Genomic DNA, 25,484 nt, shown 5'->3' with positions numbered 1-25,484 from the left:
CTATGTTTAAAATAGATAATCAACAAGGGCCTACTGTACAACACAGGGAACTCTGCTTGGTACTCTGTAATAAACTAATGAAGAAAGAATCTGAAAAAGAAGAGACACATGTATAACTGAATCCCTTTGCTGGATACCTGAAACTAACACAACACTGTTAATCAACTATGCTCCAATGTAAAATTAAAATTAAAAAAAAGACTCAACAGTAAACTTCAACTTGAGGGAACAAACCTAGGAACCACTTCCAATCACAAACCTCAGAATTCGTTCCCATCAATCCCCAAGTTCAGACTCTTCTAATCTGAACGAGGCAATCTTTCATTTTTCTCTTTTGAAACAGCTATTGGGAATTGATGGAAAAAAACCAAAATTATCTAAAATTCCTTTTAATCACTTACCATTTATTAAAAGAACAATCATCATTAAAGAAGAAAACTTATAACACTTTAAAGTACAAATAATACATTTTATTTCATCCCTGAAAACAAAAACAAAAAATCTACACATCTAGTGAGAGACTTTACCTGGAAACGGTATGTAAATAATTTCTTCATATAAAGGCAGGGTACAGGGAAGAGTTTGGAAAGATACCTTTCAAGAAGTATTTTCTCATACTTACTTTAATAAACCATTATAATTATTGCTACGACGTCTGGTAGCACATTGTAATAATGAACAATACAATTTCCAAAACTAAATACAATACAGTCTAAATCTAGAAGCTAGCTGCACTTAGAGAATAAATACTATGAAACAAAGGGCACCATATGGTAATTAAATTTGCAACAAGGAAAATTTAAATAAAGGTGTACTTTGCTCTATGCTAGAATTACCCAAGATCGAGCTCTCTTGTGCTATATATAGAATAGCTGTTTTTCTGAAAAGATAGTCCATCTTCATAATTTAAATTACATTTTAAATGCTCTTAATTATTTTTAAGTGGTCACTATATAAAACGAGTATCTACTGTATATCACACAAATCCAACATCTCATGGAGCAGTATGTATTCTATATACTGTAATGCTAACATTTTCCAAACAATTTAATGCAACACAAATACTTTTATTATACACATCTGGCTAAAGTCCTTAAGAGGTCCAGTCTCACAAATATCTCAGTTTCCCCCTCCCTTGCCAATATAATAAAAGCAAAAATTACCCAAATATGGAAATAATGTGCTTTCTTGACAGCATAATCACTCAAAGTTTTATATTTTTAAATTAACGTTCATCTATATGAAAAATCATGAATTAATATTTAATCTCATCATAAAAATATCTTTTACTCTTCAGAATATAAGTATATAAGAAAATGTTACATATGAGATTGGAGATTACTATTTTAATGTTATTTAATTGCCCCAATGTTTAGAATAGTTTACGAACAGTGGCTACTACCCATTTCAAGATTATACTCTTAAAAATGTAAATTTTTTTAATATACAATAATTAACCTTCAGTTATTCTGAAGGGATAGTGCAAATGAAGACATTCTTTGGGTCATCATTTCAAAACACTATTTTCAACATTATACTTCTTTTCTCTCTGCTCATAATCTGAATAACAAAATATAGTAAGTACTGGAAGTAAGCACATTTTCTAATAGTATTAGTCCAACAGTCACATCTATCCATAACAAATGACAAAACGATTCAATAACAATATTCCTCATTTGTCTAAAAAATATGTTATATATTTAAATAAATATTTTGTAGAAATGAATCTTTCAGTGTTTTTGTTTCAACTTGGTCTCAAACACAAAGATTTATACAAAGATCACCTACCTGCTTACTACATCAACCTTGTTACCAAGTTCCCTTTAAGGCTATAGTACAGCATTGAAGAGATGTGCCTGAAAGCAAACTAATAGCTTTTTAAATTATATACAGAATTAAAGTTCCATGAATCCAGCATATTCCTTGAAAATGCGTAGAGCTTTTATTGTAAAGTATTACTCTATGCTAGCCAGTGATTTTCTGCCATAGGATATAATCCATGGTGAATGTAGCAGCACAAGGTGATCGTCAACTGCTATCTAATGCTGCCTGATGCTTTTATCCTTTTATTTGTGGTCAGTGGCACTGGATTCCCACTAGTACCACTGGTAGTGCTAGCTGCTGAGCCATTCACAACAATATAGTCGACTTTGTTCTCCAGCTTTACCAAACGTTGTAAAATGTCATCCAAAAGGACAGCAATTGTTCTTCTTAGATCCGCTAGGGGGGAAAAAAACAAGAATAAATCATAATAAACAGTGATAGAGCACTTAGTATTTGTGCTTTCATAGTTTGACGGGAAACATGAACAATTATTGAATCATCTGAAATATACTAGAGAGAAAGCACTCAAACCACAAAGAGGAAAAGCCTCAGTATTTTAATCAATAGTATCACATTAAGAGCTTCTTATAGGAATTAATTTCAGTTATAAATGTGGGGAAACTCACTTTTCTAATGCAATAAAACAGGTTTAAGGGCTGGTTTAAAATGTTAGTCCCTCTGTAAGAAACCCACTTACTTTGAGATTCTTAAGCAGTCTGTAAAGATGACTGTGGGCTAGGTAAGGTAAAAAGGTAGCTAAGTAAGAAACTCAATGAAATGCAGAAACAAAGAAACCTAGAACCTCCACAGGCTGAAATGTGGGGGGGGCCCAGGAACCAGGGCAGAGCCAGGAACCCGGTTAGTGTTGTACAGATAGTAGTTTTGACTAGCAGATGACAGGGGAAACTATCTCTAATCTCTCTGGGAGGTTAAATGATGTCAGCAGAATTTACCTGGCAAGGATGAAATTATGCGAAGTCAGTCAGAAAGAAAAACACCAATACAGTATATTAACGCATATATATGGAATTTAGAAAGATGGTAACAATGACCCTATATTCAAGACAGCAAAAGAGACACAGATGTAAAGAACAGACTGTTGGACTCTGTGGGAGAAGGCGAGGGTGGGATGATTTGACAGAATAGCATTGAAACATGTATATTAACATATGTGAAATAGATCGTCAGTCCAGGTTTGATGCATGAGGCAGGGTGCTCACGTCTGGTGCGCTGGGATGACCCTGAGAGATGGGATGGGGAGGGAGGTGGGAGGGAGGGTCAGGATGAGGAACACACGTACACCCATGGCTGATTCATATGAATATATGGCAAAACTACCACAATATTGTAAAGTAAATAGCCTCCAATTAAAATAAAAAGAAAAAAAAAAAAAGAATGAAATTATGACCCTCTGCTTCATTTTGAGTTTCTTTTCTCAGGATTCCCAATGGCATCTAGCACATATTAGGTATTCAGTCAGTAACAACTAATATTGCCATTTTTTGTTGATCCTGGACCAAAAATGGCACCTCAACCCCTATCTGGGATCAGAGAAAACAATCATTTCAACAACAGCTAATAAAATTGCTAATGGTTCTGTTACTAAATCATCAGAAAAAAAAAATAGGTAGAAGAAAAATAAAGGAGGTAAATTGGACTTCATCAAAATTTAAAACTTTTGGATATCAAAAGATACTATCCAGAAAGGAAAATGACAATCTATAAAATGGAAGAAAATATTTGTAAATCATGTATCTGACAAGGGCTTAATATCAAGAGCATATAAAGAACTCCTAAACCCAACAACAAAAAATAAACCACTCAATTTTTAAAATCAGCAAAGGACTAGAAAAAACATTTCTCCAAAGAAGATATGCAACTGATCAATAAGCATGTGAAATGATACCAAACATCACATGATACATCACTTTACATTTGCTAGGATGGCTATAATCAAAGAAAGGGAAAATAATAAGCACCAGCAAGAACATGAGGAAGTTAGAATCCTCATACACTGCTGGTGGGACTATAAAATGGCATAGCCATCATGAAAAACAGCCAGGCAGTTTCTTAAAAAGCTAAACATACCATGAAAAAAGTGAAAGTTGTTCAGTCATGTCTGACTCTTTGGGACTGTATAGTCCATGGAATTCTCTAGGCCAGAATACTGGAGTGGGTAGTCTTTCCCTTCTCCAGGCGATCTTCCCAACCCAGGGGGATTGAACCATATGACCCAGAAATTCCACTCCTAGGTATATGCCTTTAAAAAGTGAAAGAATAGACTCAAAGAGATACCTGTACCCCAATGTTTATTTCAGAATTATTTACAATAGCCAAAAGGTAGAAATAACCTAAGTGTCCATCAGTAGGTGAAAAGATCAACGAAATGTGGTATTCACATACAAGAGAATATTATTTAGCCATAAAAAGGAACAACGTTCTCTAATACATGATACAAAATGGACGAACCTTAAAGATATTACACAAAGTAAAATAAACTTCCATAGCTATATGTCTCTATCTTGATTTAGCTCTTATTTATATCTCAATAGGTTTTACTATTTGTATAAATGTGAAGAAAGGCAGATACAAATAAAACTAACCATGTGTACACAAAAAAGAAACACAATTATAGTAAAATGCAAAAATGACTAATGAAAATAAAACACATTAAGTGTTTAAAATGTAAGTCCAAAAAAAAAAAATGTAAGTCAAAAACTTTTCCTTATTAATATTTTTCAAATTCAAATGAATATTTTTACTGCCACTAACATCTGCTTAATTGTACAAGGGAGAAAAGTTAGAAGTCACTTCTTGATCAAAGCAAATTACTCACTGTAAAATTTTATTATAAAGCCAGAAATAAAACAAGAATGCTTCCTAAGAACTAAAAGCTAATTACAATATCAGAGCAAATAGCTAGGTAAAAATCATTTCAAAAGCCTCATAAACTCTGTAATTAAGTGTACATTAATTGTTCAGTCTTTTACATTTTTAATACAGCTACCCTCTCCCACTGAATGCTGAATAAATTATATCATTCAACAAATATTTTATTACTTCCCTACTTAAGAGTGCAAGGCACACTGTTTAGATCTCCTGAGCAGATCGAGATGTTCCCATCAAACTTCACATACAAATTAAATGCCTAGGTACATTTAAAAAAAGCCTAGTTTTTAAGTGAGAAAAGAAAAGCTACATAATGATCTAAGTGCAAGAAGCAACAAATACAAGACTTCAGTACCCTTACCCCCGATAGTGACATCTTGCAAAATCACATAAAAATCACTACTAGAGTACTGATACTGGTACAGTCAAGATGCAGAGTATTTCCTTCACCACAAGGATTCCTGGGTTGCTCTTTAACCCTCACTTTCTTTTCCTTAACCTTCTAGCATGATGGATTAAGCTGACTGCTTTTTGAAAATTAAAAGAGACTTGCATTCCTGGGATAAATGCCACTTGGTAACAGTAATTAATTCTCTGTATATGTTGTTGAATTCCACTTGCTAAGTTTTTCCTAAGGACCTGCACATCTATACTCATGAGGGATACTGGTCTTTAGTTTTTATTATCAATACGGTCTTTGGTTTTGGTATAAAGTTAATACTAGCTTTATAACTGAATTGGGAAGTGTTCTCTCCTCGTCTACTTTCTGGAAATGACTGTGTAAGACTGATACTAATTGCTATTAAAATTTCTGATAGAATTCTCCAATGCAACCGTCTGGGCCTGAAGATTTCCTTTTAGAAGTTCTTAAACTATAGTCAATTTCCCTAACGGTTACGAACATTACCTCACTTTGTATGATTTTCTTTTTACACAAATTCACAGGGTGTGGCAACCTGTGCCAAGGAAGTGTATCGCTGCCATTTTTCCAACAGCACTTGCTCTCTTCATGTCTCTGTCACATTTTGGTAACTGTCGCAATATTTCAAACTTTTTCATTATTGTATTTGTTATGATGATCTGTGATCAGATGTGCAGATATGTGAAAACAGTATGGGGGCTGGAATTCGAGGTGTGAGCCTTATGATTGTCACTGAGTTGATGTAATCTCATGACAGAAAAAAAAAATTAGCAAACAAACAAACAAAAAAAACCCTTTAACAAATGAGGAGTTGCTTCTTTAAGAAATGAGTAAAGTAATTGGTTTACTGACATGGACTCTACTCCTGGTGAAGTTGCTATGAAGACTTGAAATGACAAAAAAAAAAAAAAAAAACATTAAGAATATTACATAAACTTAGTTGACAAAGCAGCAGCAGAGTTTGAGGACTTATTTCAATTTTGAAAGAAGTTCTACTGTGAGTAAAACACTATGAAACAGCATGGCGTACTATAGAGAAATCATTTGTGAACAGTCCACTGATGCAGCAAACTTCACTGTTGTTTTATGTTAAGAAATTGTTACAGCCTGCCAACCCTCAGCAACACCACCCTGACCAGTCATCAGCCATTGACATCAAGGCAAGACCAGTTAAAAAAAAAAATTATGACTTGCTGAAGGCTCAGATAATGGTTAGCATTTTTTAGCAACAAAGTATCTTTAATTACAGTGTATACATTTGGTTTCTTAGATAATGCTATTACTATTGTACACTTTATAAACTACAGTGTAAATGTAACTTTTACATGCACTGTGAAACCAAAAACTTGGAGTGACTTGCTTTATTGCAGTGGTCTAGAACCAAGTATCTCTGAGCTATGCCTGTACAGAGCTATTCAAATTACTTATTCCAAAAAAAAAAAATTACTTATTCCATACTGGATGACTGTACTAGTTCACGGTTTTAGAGATACTAACCCCTTTCATATAAGTTAATATGTTTATGTGTAGAGATGTTCATAGAAGTCTCTTCTTATGCTTTTGATGTTTGCAGGGTCTGTAATGACACAGCAATTTTTCTGTCAGTCTTATCGGAAGTTTGCCAGTTTATTTCCCACTCTTTCAAAGGAAAAGCTCTTTGTTTCATTGATTTTCTCTACTGATTTTCTTTCAATTTCATTTATTTCTGTTCTTATTTTAATCATTTCCTCCTTTCTGCTCTGCTCTGGGTTTCTTTAGCTCTTCTTTTTCTAGGTTCTTGAGGTGGGGGCTCAGATTATACCTTAAGACTTCTCTTTTCTAAAATATGTACTTTTCTAAAGTAAACGTTCTAAAGTAAACAAAAAATTGTGTCCCACAATTTTTTATGTTGCACTTTCATTTGGGGATTGTCCTATTACCACTCTTTTGTTTCTAATTTGAGTTCACTGCAGTCACAGAATACACTTTACGATCTCAATTCTTGTAAATTTGTTGAGGTTTGTTTTATGTCTTAGGATAACTATTTTGGTAAATGTTCTATGGACTGTTAAAACCCATGTATATCCCCTGTGTTGACTTCAATTTTAGAATGTAGTAGCTATGTTAAAGATTAACTATTTGGTCTCATTGGATCCAACACAGAACCTGCTCCTGTGTTTCTTCAATGATAAATAAAATGCTTAGAGAATTTGAAAAAAACAATGTATATCCTGCTGTTATTGATGGAGCTTCCATATACATAGGAGTCCACTGCTTAGACTGTGTTCTTCAGGTCTTCTATATCTTTGTAGATTTTCTGCCTAGTTCTATCAGTTTCTGAGAGATCAGTGTTTAAATCCTCAACTATAATTGTGGATTTATCCATTTTTACTTTCAGTTGTATCATTTTTGTAGATACATTTAGGGCTGTTATTCCTTCTGGGTGGATTGACCCTTCTATGATTATATTACGTCCTTCTCTAACACTACGGAGGAGCCTAGTGGGCTACAGTCCACGGGGTCGCAAAGAGTCGGACACGACTGAGCGACTTCACTTTTCTCTAACACTGGTAGTTTTCTTTCCTCTGGAGTCTACTTGATTTGTTATTAACGTAGATATTCCTGCTTTCCTTTGACAAATATTTGCATGAAATATCTTTTCCAATCCTTCTACTTACAGCCAGCCAGTATCATTAAGTTTGAAGTGAGTTTCTTGTAGACAGCACATACTTTGTCATGTTTTATAATCCGATCTGCCAATGTCCTCAAACTAGTGTATTTCTAACACTAATAATTAATCCAATTCTGATATATTAGGACCTAAGTCTGAAATTTCATCTTTTGTTTGTTCTGTTTTTTCACTTCCCTGTTTTCCATTTCCTGCTTTCCTATGGGTTACTTGAGTATTTTTTAGAATTTTTTTATATTTCTGAAGGGTTTCTAAATGTATCTCTCTTCAAGCTTTAGTTGTTCTGGATATTATATCATATACATAATGTACGATAGTCATTTTACCAATCACAGTGATATATAGAAGCTTTACCTCTCTTAACCATCTGTGATCCAGCAGATCCAGCAAAGGGATTAAGAATCCCCAAGGAATCTGACTTTGAAGGTCAGTGGGATCTGAGTAGAGAACTTCCACAGGACTGGGGAAACAGACTCTTGGAGGGCACAACAAACTTGTGCGCACCAGGAAGCAGGAGAAAGGAGCAGGGACCCCACAAGAGACTGAGCCAGACTTGCCTGTGAGTGTCCTGGAGCCTCCGGCAGAGGTGTGGGTTGACAGTGGCCTACTGTGGAGTCAGGGGCACTGACTACAACAGTCATGGGGGCCACAGCATCTTGGCGTAAGTCCTTTTGAAAGAGGTCACCATCATTGCCATTACCCCTAACATAGCTTGGCCTAAGGCCAAGGTACAGGGGGGGAACACAGTCCCACCCATCAGCAGAAAATTGGATTAAAGATTTACTGAGCATGGCCTCCCCAACCAGAACAAGACCCAGTTTCCCCACAGCCAGTCCCTCCCATCAGGAAGCTTCCACAAGCCTCTTATCTTCATCCATCAAAGGGAAGACAGAATGAAAACAACAATCACAGAAAACTAACCAAACTTATCACATGGACCACAGCCTTGTCTAACTCAATGATACTATAAGCCATGCTGTGTAGGGCCACCCAAGATGGATGGGTCATGGTGGAGAGTTCTGACAAAACGTGGTCCAGAAGGGAATGACAAACCACTTCAGTATTCCTGCCTTGAGAACCCCATGAACAGTATGAAAAATGCAAAAAGATACAACACTGAAAGATGAACTCCCCAGGTTGGTAGGTGCTCAAAATGCTACTGGAGAAGAGCAGAGCAACAGCCCCAAAAGGAATGAAGAGGCGGAGCCAAAGCATATAGAATGCCCATCTGTGGATATGTCTGGTGGTGGAAGTAAAGTCTGATGCTATAAAGAACAATAATACATAGGAACATGGAATGTTAGGTCCATGAATCAAGCTAAATTGAAAGTAGTCAAATAGGAGATGGCAAGAGTGAACATCGACATTTTAGGAATCAGTGAACTAAATGGACTGGAATGGGTGAATTTAATTCAGATGACCATTATATCTATTACTGTGGGCAAAAATCCCTTAGAAGAAATGGAGTAGCCCCCATAATCAGCAAGCGTCCAAAATGGAGTACTTGGGTGCAATCTCAAAAACGACAGAATTATCTCTGTTCGTTTCCAAGGCAAGCCATTCAATATCACAGTAATCCAAGTCCATGCTCCAACCACTGATGTCAAAGAAGCTGAAGTTGAATGGTTCTATGAAGACCTACAAGACGTTCTAGAACTAACACACACAAAAAAAGTCCTTTTCATCACAGGGGACTGGAATGCAAAAGTAGGAAGTCATGAGATACCTGGAGTAACAAGCAAATTTGGCCTTGGAGTACAGAATGAAGCAGGGCAAAGGCTAACAGAGTTAAGCCAAGAGAACACACTGGTTATAACAAACACACACCATCTTCTAACAACCCAAGAGACGACTCTACACATGGACATCACCAGATTGTCAATACTGAAAACAGACTGATTATATTCTTTGCAGTGAAAGATGGAGAAGTCCTCACAGTCAATAAAAGGGTCCATAATGCAGTACCTGGGTGCAATCCCAAAAATGACAGAATGATCTCGGTTTGTTTCCAAGGCAAACCATTCAGTATCACAGTAATCCAAGTCTATGCTCCAACCACTAATGCAAAAGAAGCTGAAGTTGAATGGTTCTATGCAGAACTACAAGACCTTCTAGAACTAACACCCAAAATAGATGTCCTTTTCATTATAGGGGACTGGATTGCAAAAGGAGGAAGTCAAGAGATACCTGGAGTAACAGGCAAGTGTGGCATTGGAGTACAAAATAAAGCAGAGCAAAGCCTAACAGAGTTTTGCCAAAAGAATCCACTGGACATAGCAAACAGCCTTTTCCAACAACCCAATATACATATACACACTACTGAATATAAAATTGATAATCATGACCTATTGCATAGCACAGGAAACTCTATTCAGTACTCTCTAATGACCTATATGAGAAAAGAATCTAAAATAGAGTGGATATAAGCATAACTGACTCACTTTGCTATGCACCTGAAACATAATATTATAAATCAACTATACACCAATAAAGAATTTTTAAAAGATTAAAAAAAAAAAAAGTCCCCAAGAAAAAGAAATGCAAAAAGACAAAATGGTTGTCTGAGGAGGCTTAACAAATAGCTGAGAAAAGAAGAGAAGCAAAAGGTAAAGGAGAAAAGGAAAGATATATGCATCTGAATGCAGATTTCCAAAGAATAGCAAGGAGAGATAAGAGAACCGTCCTAAATGAACAAAGCAAAGAAATAGAGGAAAAGAACAGAGTAGAAAAGACTAGAGATCTCTGCAAGAAAATCAGTGATGCCAAGGAAGCATTCCATGAAAAGATGGGCACAACAAAGGAGAGAAACAGCAGGGACCTAACAGAAGCAGAAAATATTACAAACAGGTGGCAAGAATACACAGAATAAATATACAAAAAAGATCTTGACCCAGATAACCATGATGGTGTGATCACTCACCTAGAACCAGATATCTTGGAGTGCGAAGTTAAGCAGGAGTTACGAAGCATCACTACGAAAAGTTAGTGGAGGTGATGGAATTCCAGTTGAGCTATTTCAAATCCTAAAAGATGATGCTGTGAAAATGCTGCACTCAATATGCCACCAAATGTGGAAAACTCAGCAGTGGCCACAGGACTGGAAAAGGTCAGTTTTCATTCCAATCCCAAAGAAAGGCAATGCCAAAGAATGTTCAAACTACCATACAATTGCACTCATTTCACATGCTAACAAAGCAATGCTCAAAATTCTCCAAGTGAGGCTTTAACAGTACATGAACCAAGAACTTCCAGATGTTCAAGCTGGATTCAGAAAAGGCAGAGGAACCAGAGATCAAATTGCCAACATCCGTTGGATCATCGAAAAAGCAAGAGAATTCCAGAAAAACATCTACTTCTGCTTCACTGACTACACTAAAGCCTTTGACTGTATGGATCACAACAAACTGTGGAAAATTCTTCAAGAAATGGGAATACCAAACCACCTTACCTGCCTCCTAAAAAACCTGTCTGCAGGTCACGAAGCAACAGTTAGAACCAGACATAGAACAACAGACTGATCCAAAATTGGGAAAGGAGTACATCAAGGCTGTATACTGTCACCCTGCTTATATAACTTATATGCAGAGTGCATCATGCAAATGCCCGGCTGGATGAAGCACAAGCTGGAATCAAGATTGCTGGGAGAAATATCAATAACCTCAGATATGTAGATGATACCACCTTTATAGCAGAAAGTGAAGAGGAACTAAAAAGCCTCTTGATTAAGGTGAAAGAGGAGAGAAAAAGTTGGCTTAAAAGTCAACATTCAGAAAATTAAGATCATGACATCTGGTCCCATCACTTCATGGCAAATAGAGAAACAATGGAAACAGTGACAAACTTTATTTTCTTGGGCTACAAAATCACTGCAGATGGTGACTGCAGCCATGAAATTAAAAGATGCTTGTTCCTTGGAAGGAAAGCTATGACAAACTTAGACAGCATATTAAAAAGCAGAGACATTACTTTGCTAACAAAGGTCCACAGAGTTCAAGATACCATTTTTCCAGTAGTCAAGTATGGATGTGAGAGTTGGACCACAAAGAAGGCTGAGTGCTGAAGAATTGATGCTTTCAAACTATGGTGTTGGAGAAGACTCTTGAGAGTTCTTTGGACTGCAAGAAGATCAAACCAGTCAATCCTAAAGGAAATCAATCTTGAATACTCACTGGAAGGACTGATGCTGAAGCTGGAACTCCAATAGTTTGGCCAACCTGATGGGCTGACTCATTGGAAAAGATCCTGATGCTGGGAAAGATTGAAGGCAGAAGGAGAAGGAAGCAACAGAGGATGAGATAGTTGGATGGCATCACCAACTCAATGGACATGAGTCTGAGCAAGCTCCAGGAGATGGTGAACAGGGAAGCCTGGCGTGCTGCAGTCCATGGGGTTGCAAAGAATAGGACATAACTGAGCGACTGAATAACAACAATCATCTGTGATGGTTCATTTTGTGTCAATTTGGCTAGGCTATGGTAGGTAGACAAATCTACCAGCCTGGATATTGCTGCAAAAGTATTTTTTAGATGGGATTAGCAAGGCTCAGCAGTAAAGAATCCACCTGCAATGCGGAAGCCACAGGATACTCAGGTTTGATCCCTGGGTCAGGAAGATCCCCTGGAAGGGGGCATGGCAACCCACTCTAGTATTCTTTCTTGAGAATCCCATGGACAAAGGAGCCTGGCAAGCTACAGTCCATAGTGTCGCAAAGAGTCAGACATGACTGAGACAACTTAGCACAGCATTTAAACCAGTAGACTTTCAGTAATGTAATTACTCACCAAAATGTGGGTATACTTCATCTAGTAAGCTGAAGACGTTAAGAAAAGACTAAGGTTTCTGGAACAGGAAGAATTTTGTCCCCAGACTGACTGCCTTCAGACTCAGGACCTAAACATCAGTTCTTGCCAGAATTTTCAGCCTGCCCTGAAGATTTTGGACTTTCCAGGCTCCACAACTGTATAAGCAGCGAATTTCCTAAAGTTTATCTCTCCCTCTCCTTGATTTGTTTTATTCAGAATTTGAAAATCTGAATATGCCATCCTTTTACCAACTAGCTCATTTATAAGATACTGCCTTAAATATTTCCTCCACATAAATTTAGAATCACATCAGGCAGTGTTATAATTTTTCCTTCAACTTCAACAATTTTTGCTTCAGTTTAGAAAAATCAAGAAGAAAAAGAACCTAGTGACCTACCCTTATTTTTATGTACTGTGTCTTTCTTTCCTTCCTGATTGTTCCAAGTTTCCTCTATTTTTATCATTTCTTTTCCATTGAAAGAACTTCTTTAGCCACTTCTTAGAACTTTCAAGTCTGCTGGTGACACTCTTTTCCTTCATCTAAGAAACACCTTTGATTTCCCTTAATTCCCAAAGGATATTTTTACTGGGTACAGAATTCTGGATTAAGAGTTCTTTTCTTTAAGCACTTAAAACAAAATATGCCAAAAACCAACACAACATTGTAAAGCAATTATCCTCCAATTAAATATATATATACATATATATGCCACTTATTTCTAGTCTTGATGGTTTCTGATGAGAAATCCACTGTCATTTGAATTGTCTTCTCATTTTAAGTGTTGTTTTTCTCTAGGTGCTTGTCAAACGATTTTTTTTTTTTTTTTTTTTTTGCCACATCACACAGTTTGTGGGATTGTCCTTGACCAGGGATTGAAGCTAGGCCACCACAGTGGCAGCCCGGAATCCTAAGGTCACCAGGTTAAGGCCAAGTGTTTTTATTCCTAAGTTGCTCTTTTAAGTTTTCAGAAGCTTACTTATAATGTATCTTGGCATGGACTTTTTTGACTAATCATACTTGGGGTTCACTCAGCTTCTTGAATCTGAGGTCTGTGTCTCTTGAAAAATTTGGAAAGTTTTTGGTCTTAATTTTTTTGAACTACTTTTCCAGCTCTGCCCTCATTCTCTTCTTCCACAAAAGTTACATCTTTTGTTATAATCCTACAGGTCCCTAATGTGCTGGAATTTTTTTTTTTAAGTCTATTTTCTCTCTTGTTCAGGTTGGGTAATTACATCATTCTATATTTCAGTTCACTGATTCTATCCTCTGTTCTCTCCTTTCTACTTTTGAGTCAATCTGCTAACTCATACTTTTCATTTCAGTCATTGTATTTTTCAGTCCAAAAATTTCCATTTAGTTTTTCTTTATATGCTCTATTGACCTCCTAAGACTTTCTGTTTCCCTGTTGAGCCTTTCTGTTCTTTCACTCTGTTCTTTGTCCTCATTAATTCCTCACTAAAGCATTCAATCCTGACTGCTTTAAAATCTTGTTCAGGTAATTCTAACATCAGTCATTGGTTATCTTTTTTCATTCAGTTTAAGATTTCCCTGGTTCTTGGTATGACAACTGATTTTTATTTGTAACCAGGACATTTACATATTTTATGATGAAAGTCTGGATCTTATTTAAACCTCCTACGTTAAGTAGTATTCTCTGATACCACTGTGGCAGGGCAGAGGGGTGTCACCTGGCTACTGCCAGGTGGAGGCAAAAGTCCAGGTTCCCACTTCGCCTCCACTGCCACCTGAAGGTGGTGAGCTCTTTGTCACTGCTGGATGGAGGCAGGAGTTCCAGGCTCCCCCTCCCCACATACTCTTCACTGACATTGTGATGGGGACTGCTCCTTACCACTGGGCAATGGTGGAAGTCTTCACTCTCCACTCCTCTGACATCACCCCCGAGGGAGGGAGCTGAGCACCTCATTACTTTGTAAGGGTAGAAGTTCTAGCTCCCCATGTGGTCTAGGAGGAGTCTGGATGCTCTGTTATAGCCTCCCAAGGGTGGGAGTCTGTGTGCCTCATTTGGCCTTTGATATGTGGGTGGTATAGTGGTAACTTTCTTCTGTGGTGTCTGGCTGGAGGAGAATGGTTTACTGTCCAAAAGTTTTTATCTTGCTAGGCTGCCCCTCTTTGGCTACAGAGTACAGGCTTCTGTTGGGGTTTTGTTTGTTTTGTCTTTGTCTGTGCCTGGTTCTTAATTCTCAGAATAGCATTTAAATATTAACACTAAACTGTTCTCCAATTCTCTGAAAATATTTGGTGGAGTCCATTTTTTAGCAACAACAACAGATGGTAAAACCAAAACTCTTAAAAGAAAGTAAGGTCAGACTTTGGGTGGAAAAGCCTGAGGTGATAAAAGATGTGTTGCTGTACATTCAGGTGTAGGAAACCACAGGTCAACTGCAAATGTTCTCTAACAGTCACTGGGCATCAGAACAATAACCCCAAATTCACTGCTCTGCACAAATCACAGAATCCAAAAAACGTTACATGGGAAGAAACATAAGCTTTTTTTCCTTAGAGAAAACTGAGAATGTTAAGCAATATTCTTAGATATCTTTTTAAGACACCTTACAAAGAAATGATGATATCTTAAAAAGAAAGTACAAGTTACTCCTCAAAATTTAGACAGTAATCTTAAAGCTGGACTGATCTGTCCATGGCTTTTGCAATAGTAACAATTCATTGTAGACCAACATTTAAAAAAATATATTAGCTTGTGTTTTGTTTGCCAACTGGGAAAATTACATTATATAGCTCAAGGGAAGATCATTCAATAAATATTATTTTGACTGACTAGCCTTTTTATATGGCAGCAACAAGAGGCTAAATGGTTTCTATTAATGACTGAAAGTTCAAGTTCACCAGAACTCACGAAATTCTCATCTTACTGTAATTTATATTGCCATTTCAGATTAGTGGCGCAAGGAAAGAATTCAAATAATGAAGCTGAAATAACTGGCTACCTCGTCTGCAAAAGAGAACCAGCATCTCTCATTGTTTGCACCAGAAATCCCAACTGTATTACAGACGTGTGTGTGAGCTTGGTTGCTCGGTTTTGTCTGACTCTTTGCAACCTCGTGGACTGTAGCCCGCCAGGCTCTTTTATCCATGAATTTTCCAGGCAAGAATACTGGAATGCATTGCCATTTCCTCCTCAAGGGGACCTCCTTGACCCAGGGACTGAACCTGAGTCTCCTACATCTCCTGCACTGGCAAGCAGATTCTTTACCTCTAGCACAACCTGGGAAGCCCATATTACAGACAAAAATGTTAAAAAAAAACAAAAAACTGCAGTATATTACAATGTAAGTTTTAGAAAAAAAAATTTAAGCATATAACTAAGCTATAAAAGATGATAGACATGTTTTACCATATAAATTTTTTAAAACAATATACCAAGTTATTAGACAACTGATGAATCAGAGCAAAACCAAATGCTACATATACTGACAGCGTGAATGTCTTTATTAAAAAATCAGTCAAGTAATTTCCCTGCAGAAAAACTGACAAAGGATACAAAATATTCCCTCTTGTATGTATAAGGAATACAAACAGCCAACAAACTAGAAAATCTTTCAACCTCTCCTGTAAACAAAGAAATGCAAAAGCAAACAATTAGATGCCATTCAAAAGTAAACAGAACTGGTGTAGTGTGGAGAAACTGGCACTTCGACAGTAGTGGGAGAATGGAAATAGGAAGGCACACTGGCAGCACAACCCTGGAGGGCAACTTGACACGTGTCTGTTAAATTTAACATGCATACCCTTAGCCGAAAAATTTCATTTTGAGGAAATCCATCCTGCTGAAACAGTCACACCAACATAAAATACCCACACGTGTATTATTCACACGTATATTTCATATACACACACGTATCACAGCACTAAATCCAACATACAAAGTTAGCAACAAATGATCCATTACTACAGAATAAGCAGGGGGAAAAGGAACCTTTTAAAACGAAACAATATTAAGTCACTAAAAAGGATGAAACAGACTATCTGTAATAACATGGAAAGGTATCTATAATCAAGTGAAAACAAGAAAGTTACAAACTAGCATATATAATACAATCCCAGTTTTGTTCAAAATGTGCTGGATGATATGTCTGCAAACTAGAGCTGGTTGGTTATCTGTCTTTGTAAAAAAAGTTTTACTGGAACATAGTCGTGCTCATTTACTGAAAAGAAGACCAAATGACCCACAAAGCTGAAAATACTTACAATTTAGCCCTATAAGAAAAAGTCTGCTACTCCCAATATATACCAAATTAATTGACATTCTCTCTCTCTCTGTTCTTTTACTTATCTATGGTGTATATTTCTGTAATATTTGAATGCTTCTATTTTTTATAACCAGAAATAAGTAAAAAAAAATTTCAGATCACTGGTAAATACCATGTGGTCATTAAATGATGCAGGTATATATTCATTGACATTGTACTAGCTCCACCATATATTTTAAAATATAGTTTAAAAGATACCATGTGTATATGAATCTCATTTTGCTCTTAAAACTGAATTGTTATACACAGCTATGCAGCATAGCACAGAACAGCTACCTTTAAAAATATCAGTTATTCTGCTCAAGCAGAGAAACTTTTTTTCAAGTATTTCTCTTGTTTCAAAAGAATTGCTTCTTCACATTTCTATCAGCTTCCTGGGACTAAACAGGATGCAAAACAATATAACATTTAATCTGCATCTGCCACTAGTACCCCTATCTCAGTTTATACCAATTCCATCTCTAGTCAACATATTTGATTCCCAAGGGCCAATGCAGACTAACCCTCATCACTTCATAAAAATCATCATAAAGAGGAGAATAAAAAACAGTGTCCAGGGCATTCCCAGATAAAAATGGTTAAACTCAATAAAGGCACTTAAACCTTTGCTGACTCTAGATACTCCATCAAAACAGTAAAGGTGATTCTTTTTCACTCTCTTTTTTTTTTATGCACACATGAATGAGGCCAAAGATAACAAGAAAGGAGACAACAGCAACAAAATTCCAGAAGCTGGAAAGCAGATGGATGAGACCTGGGGCTTCCCAGGTGGCGTCAGTGGTAAAGAATCTGCCTGCCAATGCAGGAGGCACAAGAGACGCAGGTTCAATCCCTGGGTCACGAAGATCCCCTGGAGAAGGGCATGGCAAACCACTCCAGTATTCTTGCCTGGAGAATTTCACGGACAGAGGAGCCTGGTGGGCTACAGTCCATGGAGTCACAAAAAGTCAGACACAACAGAGCAGGCACCCATGGGGAGGAATGGCTACTTTGTGTCCTGGACAACTGACTTAGCATGCCTGAAAAAGTTGGATCTTGAAACGGAAACCAAAAAACAATTGAAAAAAATAAGAGAAAACAAAGAGCAATTCATTTTTCTCCATAGAAACGCAGTGCAAATGGCCCAGGAGCTGCTGTATCAAGTACTAATGAAAATAGGAGTAAAAAAGGAACCAAAAACCGAAGGACTGGATAAAAACTGATTTATAAAGAAATCTGATTGCTAAATTTTCTCTACCACACCAAACTGGGCAGTGGCCCTTCCACCACTGCAGAAAATCTGAGAGGTATTTTTGGAAGCCAGTAAAACAGCTGAAGACCTGGGCACCACACTGAAAACTGGAGGAGGAAGTGAGAGTTCACAGAGTGAGTACTGAGGCCACTCCTCCCGCCACACCCTTCTCCCTGGCTCAGAGAACAAGTGTCCGCTCCCAGAACACTTGGAGGCATAGATGGCCTGCAAGCGTTGGAAGACACTAGAAGCCCTTCTCTAAGGAGTCTGACCAGCTCAAGAGAAAAGACCTAAACATACTGATATTCAGTTCAGTTTAGTCGCTCAGTCGTGTCCAACTCTTTGCAACCCCATGGACTGCAGCACGCCAGGCTTTCCTGTCCATCACCACCTCCTAAAGCTTACTCAAACTCATGTCCGTAGAGTCGGTGGTACCATCCAACCATCTCATCCTCTGTCATCCCCTTCTCCTTCTGCCTTCAATCTTTCCCAGCATCAGGGTCTTTTCTAATGAGTCAGCTCTTTGCATCAGGTGGCCAAAGTACTGGAGTTTCAGCTTCAGCATCAGTCCTTCCAATGAATATTCAGGACTGATTTCCTTTAGGATGGACTAGTTTGATCTCCTTGCTGTCCAAAGGACTCTCAAGAGTCTTCTCCAACACCACAGTTCAAAAGCATCAATTCTTCGGCACTCAGCTTTCTTTATAGTCCAACTCTCACATCCATACATGACCACTAGAAAAACCATGCTGCTGCTGCTGCTAAGTCACTTCAGTCATGTCCAACTCTGTGCAACCCCATAGACGGCAGCCCACCAGGCTTCTCTGTCCCGGGGATTCTCCTGGCAAGAATATTGGAATGGGTTGCCATTTCCTTCTCCAATGCATGAAAGTGAAAAGTGAAAGTCAAGTCACTCAGTCGTGTCCAACCCTTCGGGACCCCATGGACTGTAGCCTACCAGGCTCCTCTGTCCATGGGATTTTCCAGGCAAGAGTACTGGAATGGGTTGCCGTTTCCTTCTCCAAGGAAAACCATAGCTTTGACTAGATGGACCTTTGTTGGCAAAGTAATGTCTCTTTTCAATATGTTGTCTAGGTTGGTCATAGCTTTTCTTCCAAGGAGCAAGCGTCTTTTAATTTCATGGCTGCAGTCACCATCTGCGGTGATTCTGGAGCCCCCCAAAATAAAGTCTCTCACTGTTTCCATTGTTTCCCCATCTATTTGCCATGAACAGACACTGATACTATAATAAAAAAAACTGGGGCACTTCCCAGGTGGTCCCGTAGTTAGGAACCCACCTCCCAGTACAGGGGATACAAGTTCTAGTCCTGGTCCGGGAGGATTCCACATGCAGCAGCAAGGCAGTTAAGCCTGAGCACCACAACTGCTGAGCCCACGTGACGCGACTACTGAAGCCCAAGCACAGCAACAAAAGACCCAGCACAGCCAAAATTCAGTTCGTTAATTATTTGCTTAAAAGGGAAAGAAAAATTTAGCTGGCCTCTGTCCCAGGATCCTGGGAGGCAGACTCTGAATGCCAGGAAGTTCCTGGCTGATTGTCTTTGTTATTCATGGTGGGCCCAAGGAATTGCACTTGATATTAACATATTATTGAGCAGAGACAGATTAGCACCAGAGGCATTAGTTTCTGCAAAAACCAACCCGGGTCAATAATGTGTTAAACTGGGACTCTTGGTGCGCCCCTAGATAGTGTGTACCGAGGTGACTCAGAATGGGCGCAAGCCATCCAGAAAGACCCATCTTGTGATGAGAGGGTTAGGGCTTTCCAGTAGGGGAGAGGTGAGGGAGACTGGGAAATTGAGCTCAACCATGTGGCTAATGACTCAATCAATCATACCTCCACAATGAAACATCAGTAAAAACTCTGGACCCCAAAGTTTCGATGGGCTCACCTCACTGGCAATACTCTTAATACTGACACACGCCAACATGCCAGGAGGGCAACATGTTCTGATTTCATAGGGAGAAAACAACAGAAAGTTCGCATCTGGAATCCTCACAGACCTGCCTTGTTTGTCTCTCCCTTTGGCTGATTCTGATTTTCATTCTGCTGTAATAAAACTGTAACAGTAAGTATACTGCTTTCAGTGAGTTCCATGAGCTGATCTCATGCATTATAAGCCTAAGAGGATAGTGGGAACCCTGGAACTTGTAGAGAGCTGGAAAAAAAAGTGGAGATGACCTGGGGACACCCAAACTTACAGCTGGTGTCTGAAGTAAGGGCAGTATTGTGAAGGATTATGCCCTTAACCTGTCAAATTTGGCCGAATTACAGGTAGGTAGTGATCAGAAGTCACTGTAAATATGAAGGATACTCCCAAACAAATGACCCAGTCAGATCATCTGAGTGAACACCACTCAGCAACTCAGCATTTCCCATCAAGGTTTTAGTGTCTCACTCTTTAAGAACACTTCAGAAAAGTTATCACTAATTAACCTTAGGGAAATAACAAAAGCGGAGCTCTTAGCAGTTAAAAATGAAAGAGACAAAATGAAAAATTCCATATAGAACTGAAAATACTGAGGAAAAACTTCAACAAATAAAGCAAAAAGACAGAGGTGGAAACTAGGAAAGCAAATAAAGGGGAATTAGGGGACCAATTCAGAGGGCCCAAATGCTGAATAACAATTGCAAAAAGAAAGAATGAAAACAATGTGCAGGGAAAAATCAAATAAAAAATTTTGGAAAAATATTCCAGAATACAGGATGTAAGTTTCGGGATTTTAAGTGCCCACCGAGGTTCCAGCACATGAATCCATACCCAGGCACATCATCAAGAAATCTCAAGACAACAAGGTTCTACTGCATAGCACAGGGAACTACATTCAACATCCTGTGATAAATCGTAATGGCAAAAAAATGAAAAAGAAAAAACAAACAAACAAAAAAAAATTAAAAAAAAAAATGAAAAAGAATATGCATGTGTGTGTATAAAAACAGAATCACTTTACAGAAGATGTAAATCAACTATACTTCAATAAATTTTTAAAAGAAATTTCAAAACAACAAAAATCTTATAAGCACCCAAAAATAAGTCACATATAAAGATTGAAGAACCAGAACAGCATTAGATTCCCAAAAGGACAATGGAAGCTAAGAAAGAAGAAAAAAGAACAAAGCCTTTAAAATCAGAGGGAAACTATTTCTAACCTAATACCAAAACTGTCAGTTAAGCATGAAGATAGAGGGTAGCAACAAAAAAACACTTTTCAGATATGCAAGGACTTTGACCTCCTTTTCTGCCTTTCTGAGAAAATTCCCAATGGGTCTGTTCCCCCAAAATGAGGGCTTAACCAATAAAGGGGAAGTCACAGGATTCTAGGATACAGGAGATCCAACACAACAGAGGGAAAGGGTACCCACGGGATGCTGGTGGAGTGAGATCCTAGAACAGTTCAGTACTGAAGCCTAGAGAGGAAACAGACCAGGCCAGAGCAAATCCAAAGGCTCTAGGAAAGAGTTCACCCAAGAAAAAAGTGGTAAAATACCTAATGTGTCTGAATATACTGAAGGAGATTTAAATAGCCGTGGGGATAGAAAACTAGGCAAAGAAATAAGAATTGATCCTTATAAACTTTATTTCCAGGGGAAAATACAATTGTACAGACAAGGAAAAGTAACCATAATGTATTATATGGCTCAGTAATATTAATAAATGCCACCAACACAGTCATAATAATACAAGCACTGAATACTATTCCAACCAAAATTATGATGGGCCAGGAAGCAAGTGTGTGTGTGTGAAAGTAGCCTAGGGTGGGTGGGATGCAATTTGGAGGAAGAAAGAAAGCTGAACTCTCACCTTGTAGTGAGAAGTAAACAGATAATTTCTGTAAGTGAAAAAGTCAAGAAGTAGCTCATAGAACATGCTATTCAGAGGCATGGATGTAATCACCAAATACACCAGACTAAATAATTTTAAATGGCTGACTCTAAGGAATGGGAAATTTGAGAGCTGTTGGAGGTGGTAAAAACTGCCCTTTCACAATTATAACATGTTTGCTTGTTTAAATACATACATGTATAATTTTAATTCAAAAAATACTGAAATAGTCCACACATTCACATACACACACCGTGATCTAGCTCTTCTCTTTAAGTCTTAAAGGCAAGAGAGAACACGACACATAAAGAACTTAAAACACAGCGGCAAGCGGGATGTGAAAAGGAGAACGGCAACAAGCACACCGGAGACGCTGGCAAAGGCTGCTTCTTAGGAACTCACGGACGCCGTGCAATTGATGAGCTATAGGAATGTGGGACCCCTGGAGGAGGAAACGGCAACCCATTCCAATGCTCTTGCCTGGAGAATCACATGGACAGAGGAGCCTGGCGGGCTACCGTCCATGCGGTTTGCACAGAGTTGGACACAACTGAAGGGACAAAGCAGCAGCAGTAAAGTGGCAATCAGGAAAAACGCAATATGAACTAGGGATGACAACAGTCCTGATTATGCAGGGAAAAGTCATTATATTAGGGATACATAGAGAAATATCTAGCAGTAAAATGCCACAATTTTTATAATTTAAGTATTTTCCAAAAATTGGACAAAGCAAATACTGCAAGATGTTAGAATTGTTAAAACCTAAGTGATGTATTATTTGGATATTTATCAGGTTTCTATTTGTCAGTACATTTGAAATTTTTCATAATAAAAAGTCAAGACAAAATTACTTTGTGAACACCTATGCATGAAGTAGTGAGTTGGATCTCCATGATTATCATTAAATGGGGACAGGATGAAGAGGAGAAAACCGGGAATATTCTATGGTTATCTTACCATATCCTGCCATAGAAGCGCCATTCTCGACATCCATTGTGTTCTTATTTTCCTCTGCTAGGGCTTTAACATATTTTTTGCTTAAATCTAGTATTTGCTCACGTAACTTGACACTGCTTTGATGTCTTGGTCGTTGAAAAATATAGTGCAGTAACATCAATCCCCAAAGGAGTCCAAATACAAGCAAGAGTAAACTCAATTTCTGGGACATAGATTTTCTTGAGATTGTAAAAACCATTTCTGAGGAACCAAACAGACTCAACTGAAAAATGGTACCTAGAGGCAAGTCACCAAGCAATCAAGACGTGAAAGAAAAAAACTCCTCCTCTAATGTATATTCTTCATCTTCAGCAAGGTTGCCTCCAACTCACAATTAACTCTGTAAAATTGAGAAGAAAAAAGGTGATTAGTCTTAACTATATCAGTAATAGAATAGACAATGATAGATTAAAGAAGGGATTCTACAAACAGTTTTCATTTGGAATTGTATTGTCTTCTTTTTTATAATTTTCTCTATCACTAAATAAGCTTCCAGGTCTTTTATCAGCTCTGTTTACACAGCTCTTCAAAAATTTAAACTAGAAATAAACGTCAGTTCATTAGAACTACCTGGAAGAACCGCCACGATGGTCATGAAACTCTTTGAATAACTTCTCATCGTCTGTAACTAAAATGATGAATATATAAGATTTATAGAGATATCAGTCTCTTCAAATACAAGTCACCAACCTAAATGTGTGAAAGTTATTCCTCCTTCTCCTTTAAAAAAAAAAAAGTTGATTCCAAAATGAAAGTCAGAAATAGGAAAGGTGAAACAGACTGGAAGATCAAAATGGCTGACTGAAAAGCAAAACAAAACCCTCAATAAGTATGCCAATATGTCACTAGAAAATACCACTAATGACAACGGATAATCTTAAAAAATAACCAACCTCAGATGAAAAATAAGTCATAATTTCTAAGTTTATACTTTTAAGTTTATGCCAGACATGACAAGCACTAACTCTCTTTTTTTCACATTTCCAAATTTACAATTCTAAACAGGTATGTATTTTTATAATTTGAGGAAAAACTGAAAGTTATACTTCAGTTTTTTAAAAGAGACAAAGTAATAACAATCAAGGAATCATAAACATCTTAACAGTAATAATGTGCCCAAAGGGTCCAGTGAAGAAAACTCTTCAATTATGTCTAATGGGATAAAATTCTTCAGGGAGAAATATATCTAGAGTCCAAAAAATGCATTGTACAGCTTAATGAAAATAATCCCTAAGAACTTTTTAACTTTCTAAAGTAGTATGGGCAAATAAAACACACTAATTCTAACCTATTTAACTGAAGTAATAAAATCTAGTTTGAGGACAGTAAGACTAGAAGTGAATATAGTATCAATGAAAGTAAAGCATTCAATCACTCTCAACACATATTTATGAGCCAGCATATATGCTAAGCAGCAGGAAAATCCTGTTTTGCCCTAGGAATTTGATTTCTAACATAGGTGCTTTCAAACCTTTTTGAAAATAAATTAAGAAAGTATTTACTCAATGATCTTATGCAAAATATCAAAATACAAAACACATATAATCAAAGTTTTTCTAGCAAATGCATGTGTGCTGAGGTATGCTTAAGGGGGAGATCTATTGCCCTGCCAATTTTGGTTCAGGAAATTCCCATTCTTACTTTACTCCACCCTGCCACCCAGTCCCTGACACACGTCCAGTAAATTCTGGAGCTCCAAGGTTTGAAGGACACCCATCTACTCTTACTGAAGTATATTCATCTTTCCAAACCTCACTACAACCATGACTACACCACCAACTAGGTATGTTAATTACTATGTAAAGCAATTAAAAATTAAAGAATTAACTCATTTTCTAATTTTCTTCTGCTTTTTTCTTCAGTTACCATGCATACAACAAACTCCTTCAGAGTTCACTGAAACAATATCATTAATATCAATATTGGATTACTAAATTTTGTTTAATGAAGTAAGGTAAACATCACCTAATATTTTGTTCTACAAAGATTTTTACGTTTAAGTTCAGAAAATAGAAATTCTGGGTTCCCAAGCAAAATTTAAAAACATTCTTTCATATGTGTAAACCTTCCTTCATACATCTTTACAGGTGCTTATGTCTTTTCAAGTTTGACCTGAGTGCTAGATTATCCAACCCAGTACCCAGTGGAAAAATCAACTGGGAATCTGTCTGGAAGCAGTCACAACAGGGTTCTAAAGGTGGCATGCCCACAAAGCCAGAAAAGTGACATTACCAGAGAACTGAGAACACAGGCCTGAAGGTATTTTGGCAGGTGAAGGTTAAAATGAGAGCCTAGAAAGCTCTAGGCTACTATGCCTGTCCAAGGCCACAAGGGAAGAGACTCAAAACCAGAAGCAAGAGGATATACACTTCAGTTAAATAACAGCAACAATCATTACTACACTTACTTACTTCATAACTATATTCTACTCTAATCTCCTTACATAAATTAGCTTATTTAATCTTCACAATATCCCATACTAATAATATTCTAACTTAAACAGATGAAAAAACTGAAG

At 37.5% G+C, this 25,484-nt stretch overlaps 1 protein-coding gene across 6 annotated transcripts in view; it reads right to left on the bottom strand.

Annotated features, from left to right (window-relative positions):
• Positions 1–448: 448 nt before the first annotated feature.
• The window catches only part of CCDC126 (coiled-coil domain containing 126), a 40,546-nt gene continuing 15,510 nt past the window's right edge, over positions 449–25,484 (bottom strand). For 5 of the 6 annotated variants that reach the window (XM_043872334.1, XM_043872335.1, XM_043872332.1 and 2 more), the window contains 2 exons: positions 22,928–23,306; positions 449–2,220 (listed from right to left, as the gene is read on the bottom strand). In XM_043872334.1, the coding sequence (XP_043728269.1) occupies positions 2,036–2,220; positions 22,928–23,165 (423 nt within the window). In that variant the 5' untranslated portion in view covers positions 23,166–23,306 and the 3' untranslated portion in view covers positions 449–2,035. Of the gene's footprint in view, positions 2,221–22,927; positions 23,307–23,536; positions 23,595–25,484 lie in introns of all 6 variants that reach the window. The other variant, XM_043872336.1, reaches the window with a different exon arrangement.

The sequence above is a fragment of the Cervus elaphus genome, chromosome 18 (genome assembly GCF_910594005.1).
Source record: "Cervus elaphus chromosome 18, mCerEla1.1, whole genome shotgun sequence".
Lineage (NCBI taxonomy): Eukaryota > Metazoa > Chordata > Mammalia > Artiodactyla > Cervidae > Cervus > Cervus elaphus.
This window is presented reverse-complemented; position numbering and strand designations above follow the sequence as displayed.